At 37.0% G+C, this 6,536-nt stretch overlaps 1 protein-coding gene across 1 annotated transcript; it reads left to right on the top strand.

Moving 5' to 3' along the window:
* The first annotated feature begins 314 nt into the window (after positions 1–314).
* Positions 315–5,833, top strand: LOC106923030 (spindlin-Z-like). The gene is made up of 5 exons (XM_014995862.2): positions 315–463; positions 1,024–1,065; positions 2,491–2,750; positions 3,114–3,347; positions 4,669–5,833. Exons 2-5 carry the CDS (start codon positions 1,046–1,048, stop codon positions 4,872–4,874), a joined length of 720 nt encoding a protein of 239 aa, XP_014851348.1. The 5' UTR covers positions 315–463; positions 1,024–1,045; the 3' UTR covers positions 4,875–5,833.
* Positions 5,834–6,536: the final 703 nt, after the last annotated feature.

Consider the following 6,536-nt stretch of genomic DNA (forward strand, 5'->3'; position numbering starts at 1 on the left):
AGGATAATAATTTAGTAAATTTGGGTTTTTCTGCTATTTGGCTAATATAAATAATTTTGGTTCATCTTCAATGACAATCAGCAGAATTTGCAGCTATGATATGAACATTTTTATGCAGCGTGCAAACAGAGAGGGTGCTGAAGATGAACGCCGGACCAAAGAGGCTTAACCAGCTTGTAAAAACGTGAGCTTTGTAAAACATAAATTATTAAATATAAGTGGAGACGTGGATGCTGCAGAAGATAAAAAGGATGCTTAATTTCGCCTAACTAGAATTCCCAGAGGGCTTTGCGAGCTGCGGGAGGCTCCTGGTAGCTGTAGTTCCTAAAACAGTGTCGCTTCCGTGTAGCCTACGTTAGGTGGAGGAATCCGCTCAGCAAACACAAATCACATGTGAAATTATTGATCGGGCAGGACAAACGACTTCTCCTGACGGCTCTTGAACATTTGACCCGTCGTCCTGGTAAAAGCTGTCAGCTCATTTATTTTGTGTGGTTCTTGTTTCTATGTTGTTGTAGTCGCTGTCGCAGTGGTGCAAAAATCAGCGCGTACATGGCGATGCATTTCCTTTTGTTCGGCTAGCTTATGTGCAGAAATGTAGAAGCCACTTTCTGTAAAATATTTTGTATTTTACAGGAAGAGGCGACGCAAATGCTCTCTGGGCTTTAGTCGTCTGACTTGTTAAATGTTGAACATGCTGTGGGTTTATATTTTGAATGACCACGGCTGTGTTTGTTTAGCAGCACTGTGCTAAGTTATTTATTAGCCATATAGTTAGCTGCATAAATATGTAACCTGTAGTTAGCTTCAAACCAAGGTAGTTAGCTCTGTGGCTTGTTTACATCCGGTTCTCGGGTTCCTCTCATATTTTGCATATCTGCGGGTCATTAAGCTTGAACTGCTGGCCTAAACTTGATCACTTTAACTACTTTGAATGCGGTTTTCTCCTCAGTGACTTTATGAGCTTTAATTATTTTTTCCGAACTTATTTTTGAACTAACCTAGTTATTTTTTTTTTTACAGGGCCGTGTGAATTTATGGAAACATGTCAAAGAAACGCGGCAGGTAGGCTAAACTCAAGGAATATAATAAAAATATGTCTTTTCAAATGACTGACTACATTTGACAGCTTAATTAGGATGTCATCCAAATGTGCAAGACTTGCCTGCCAAAGCAAATAATTCATTTCCGTAAGGGCAATATGAGAAAATTTAAATAATCCAAGGTAATGTCGGCTGCTGTGTGGAACAGTCGGTAGCATTGTGGTTTTCAGCGAGCTGGTTTTAGGTTCAAATCTCAGCCAGAGGTCTTTCTGCATGAGGTTTTCATGTTGTCCTAATATCCATGGGTTCTCTCTGGGTACTCCCTCCCAAAGTCCAAAACTGCCAGGATAATTGGTGTAATAAATTGGGCTTAGGTGTGAATGCTTGTGTGCATGATTTTTTGTCCTGTGTGGGTGGTAATTTATGAATGTCAAGTTATAGTGGAAACTAAGAAAACACAAGAGCAGAAATCACAAAATGTATATATTATTTTAAAACGTAAAAAAAAATAAAAAAATCTTTGATTCATGTTTTTTCAGTAGCTTTTCAGTAAGAAGAAATTTGAGTTCAAGAAAAGGTCACGTTCTTTAATTTAGCATTTCATTTTGTCTTTAAAAACAGCTGCAGTTAATATTTTGCCTTAAAATAAAACTTTTTTTCATGAATAAATTCTTTTATCAAAGCAAAAATGACAGTTAAATTTAAAATAAAAAATTACTTCTAATTTTGCACCGAATCAGGATCGTGTGCTGGATGCTTTACCTGATGGATGAAATCAGTTGCTTTTTATCATATGTTGTTTTTCTTCCAGGAGCTGTATAGACAATTTATTTTCTTGAGTCTATGTTTTCTACTAATCCATATAAAAAGACATTATCATTAGCATGATTATCTATTTCAGTGTGCTGTAAAGACAACTGAATCCTCGACTTTACTTCTGCATGAAGTCCTATGATGTAGCATGAGCCTGTTTAGCAGTGAGAGAAAACCCCTGGGCGTTGCATGCATGCAGACAACACAAACAAATTGTTTGCAGCTTTTCATGAACATTTGACACGTTCATGATTGAAACTGACTTGGTTTGCTTTTTTTTTTTTTTTTTTTTGCATGCATGTTACTTCTGTCAGTTTGCAAAACTAGGTTAACTTCCCCTTCTTTTTGCAGTCATGGTATCTAAAATATTTTGTGAAATTAACACGTTCAAGGACAAAAAAAAAGAACAAATTGACCTTAGTCAAGAAAATTAAAATAAACTATCTGTAATACTCTTTTTTTTTAAAAAAAGACAAACCGTAAGCCCTTATTCCAAGTTTAATTTGGATTCAATCTGTGGCTTTAATGTGATTCTATGCATAAAAACATTGGATCTGCAGTAACAGTCAATTAAAAGTCAGACTTTCCTTAAATTGACCTCTTAAAACAAAGACATGTTCTGTTGCGATTAAAGGAAGCGTAGCAGTGGAGAGCTGAGTGAAAGCTTGGCGTCGACCTCGAGCCCGGACCCGGATAACCTCTTGGGCCGCAGGATCCAGCACACTTGGAGGGAAAAGGGCAATGTGACCAAATGGAAAGGCACGGTCCTGGAGCGCCTCACCGTCAACAACTCCCTCTACATGGTCAAATACGACGGCTTTGACTGCGTTTACGGCATCGAGCTCTTCAAAGACAACCGGGTGTCCAACCTGCAGGTTTTGGCAGAGAAAGTCGGTGAGTATGTTGTAGTTCATTTATTTTTGTATTGCAAGCTTTGATGTAACTGTAAACCTGTCTACTTGTATTTTTTTTTGTTTGTTTTTTTACTTCTGTTTACAAAAATGTATCATTTGATGCTGACTGACGTAGAAAACCCCTGTCGTCTTTGTCAAACAAGTAAACTGTGTAGAGGATGTTAATTTAGCTTCTGACTTTTCTAAGATGGGAGGCAATTTCAACTCGACTTTTTAAAATTTTTAAATCTGATATTAGCTAATATGAAGCAATTTTCAATATGCTGGTACTTTTATGCACCGACTATTTATTTTGGATCTGCAAAGCTTCCGGGCTCATTAAAGCGGCTTCTCTCCGTCGCAGTAAACAATAAGATCAAGGTGCCTCCGGGGGCCGAGGAGCTCGTGGGTCGAGCGGTGGAGCATCTGTTCGAGAAGGAGGACGGGGAGAAAAACGAGTGGCGGGGCATGGTCCTGTCCCGAGCCCCCATCATGACCCACTGGTATTACATCACCTACGAGAAGGACCCGGTGCTGTACATGTACCAGCTGTGGGACGACTACAAAGACGGAGATCTCCGTGTCCTGCCGGAGTCAGGTACAGTAAGGAGCGCTCTGGTAGCGCACTGAACGTTTTAAGACATTTTGTAACGGTTTAGAGTTCAGGGAGAAGGATGGATTTAAATAGTCTGAGTCAAAAAAAATATGACTTTACTGTTTTGTTTTGTTTTCATCATGATGATGTTTAGCATATTTTTTTGCTTAGAAGTTGTAGAACTATTCCTTATTATGTTCTTTTTCATATTTTTTTTTTTTTTTCAACCACAATGTTTTTTTTAGGATTTAATGTGTTACAGCAACACAAAGTTATACGTATGTGATTTGGAAGGAAAATTACTTTTTCCTGTTTTTTTTTTTTTTTTTAACAAAACTAAGCAAGGAAAGTATTAAACAAAAAAAAAACAGCCAAGAGGTCTGTGGTAATTCTAGCTTAATTGGCGAATGACTGACTGGTATCAAGTGCTTTGGAGTCCTCTGGACTTGATATAAGTGCTATACAAGTACAGGCCATTTACTAATAAAAACATATCTAAAAGAAAGAAAGTTTGCCTGAAACCAGGTAGAGATCAGGCGGTGACATGTAAGAAGGTGCTCCAATCAGATGAGACTAAAATCAAAATTTAAACTCTAAATGAAAAATAATTTTGCGTCGACCGAAACAAACCCTGAACACAACATCCTCACAGTGAAACATGGTGGTGGCAGCATTATGCTGTGCTCTTCTTTAGCAGAGATGTGTTGAGAGTTGATAGGAAGACACACATTGGGCAATTCTGGAAGGAAACCAGTTAGGGGCAGCAAAAGATTAAAAATAATCAGACTAAACACGCAGCTGGATAATAAAATGGTTTAGATCAAAGCATATTTATGTCAGAATTGCCAAGTCAAAGTCCAGCACTTAAGGAATTTAGGGCAAAAGTTAAACATTTGTTTGTGCAGATACTCATCATTCATTCAGCTGAGTTTGAGCTACGCTGCAAAGAGCTAAGTGGAAAGTTTCCGTCTTGATATGCAAAGCTGGATATGCAAAGGACGTGGAGTTATACATGCAGCAAAATGTGTTTTTTTTTTTGTTTTTTTTTTCAAATGCATTTTAGATCCAAATGCAAGTTAGAACTGTCAGGTTTTTATTTTATATATATATATCTTTTAAAAAACGCTTTAAAAACAATGTATTGTTTTCTTTCCACTTTGCAATTTTATGCTACTTTGTATTGGTCACATAAAATCCCAACAAATCACTTCACGAATGTAGAAAACTGCTATAAACTGCGTATTTCAGTTGTTACTGGTCTGATGTTTTTTTTTTTTTTTTTTTTTTTTTTTTTTTTTCCATCTGCTTGTGTTTGGTCTTCCAGAGAACAAACACCTGCTGCCGGCTGACAGGAAGCCAGGTGAGGAGCCAGAGAGCCTTGTGGGTAAACAGGTGGAGTACGTGACAGACAACGGCCTGAAGAGGACGGGGCTGGTCATCTACCAGGTCCCGGCGAAGCCCACCGTTTATTACATCAAATACGACGACGACGTCCACATTCACGTCTACGACCTGGTGAAGACCACCTAAAAACTGCCCCCGTTTCGGCCTGCGCTCTTGGCTTTCGCTCGCTCTCGCCCATCGTTACCTGTTCAAGTGTTAAAGATGGACTTTTTTTTTTTTTTTTTTTCTGCAGCGGGAGGAGAAATGTCCAACTTCAAAAGACCCAAGACTTTTCTTCTCCTTCGCCTACTTGCTTTACTCTTGCTTTACAACATTGCTTGCTTATTTTTATTATTATTATTATTATTATTATTACTATTAATTTTCAAGTTTAACTTAATATATTACTTGCATATTTTTTTCAATGTAAATAAGTCATGTCTGAGACTCTTGGAGTTAGACATGTGTTTTAGTTAAATCAAACTTCTTTGTTTCAACTCCAAAACTCCGGTTTCAATCAGACAAAGAGAAGTTTATTTTCCTGCTTATCCGTCTCTGGATTTCATTTCACTTATTTATTTTTCACTTGGTGCATCTTTGCCTTGCTGCTGGTACCAAAACCAGAACTCGGCCGTGCTTTACGTCACTGAGTCAGCCTCTGCTTGTTCAATATTGGAGTAATATTCATTTAACTACTGTGCTTGTTTTTCTCCTTCCCGGTGAACTCCATTTTTTTTTTTTTTTGTTGAAGTGTGACGGCACTCATGAGACTGTGTCTCACATTGTGAATAAAAAACGGTGTGATCTTTAAAAAATAAAAGTTAAAAATTATGTATCATATTTCTGTTTAGTTTCATCATGTAAACCATATTTTTTCTACACTATGATCTTGTATCAAAATGACTGGTGTTCATGTGGGGCTGTTTCAAACTGTTTGTGCTGCACACTATCTAGTTGGATTTGGCTACTTACATTGCTTAGTATTTTTAACTCGCGTCTTTATTATTTGCCAAAAAAGAAAAAAAGAAGAAATACTACTCAATGTGATCCTGACTATGTTTTTTGTTCTGTAAATATAATTAAACATTTTTACGAACATAAACAAATCTATTGTGTTGACAAATGTTCCTGGTATGGATGGATGTTTAGTTATTTCATGTGGGTGTTTAATTGAATCCCTGTAAAAGTGCACTTAAAATATACAGTTAAAGCTAAAATGCATATTTATTTTCTTGCTTTCTAACATTGAATCACACCTCCTGTAGGTTAGCTAGGGGTACCTACTTTTTATTAAATTTCTTTTTTTATTTTTCTCCAACTCTGGGCTTGCTGAGGCTTTCGCTCAGCTTATTAGTGACGATTACATGAAGTTCCTCAGCCTGCAGAATAATCTGCAAGATTGTTTTGATGTAAAATTCACCTGTGACGTCAAACACAATAAGAAGAAATTTGTATTGGTAGGATGATGTTTTAAACGGACTTTATGGCGTGTGTTCGCGTCTGATTCAGCTGCACTGTGTGCGCAGAGAGTCCGTACAGCACACAATATTCATGTTTTGAATAAAATTACAGAAATAGGTATACTTTTTGACCAGGGGTGAGCATTTATAGGACCATTTATTATTTATTGTTACAAATTTCTTTTAAGAATTTAGATTTTTTTGTTATAAATCTCAGTAATTCGATTGTGATTAAATGCGGCTGATGCGAGTAGTTTACTGAAAAAAGTAAATTTTATGTAAAGTATCGTCCCAAAGGAAACTATTTCAAACTGGAATATTTTTCAAGAGCAATATTTGTGTTTGCGGT

The sequence above is a fragment of the Poecilia mexicana genome, unplaced genomic scaffold (assembly GCF_051168715.1).
Source record: "Poecilia mexicana isolate PSO_F unplaced genomic scaffold, ASM5116871v1 scaffold_17, whole genome shotgun sequence".
Classification (NCBI taxonomy): domain Eukaryota; kingdom Metazoa; phylum Chordata; class Actinopteri; order Cyprinodontiformes; family Poeciliidae; genus Poecilia; species Poecilia mexicana.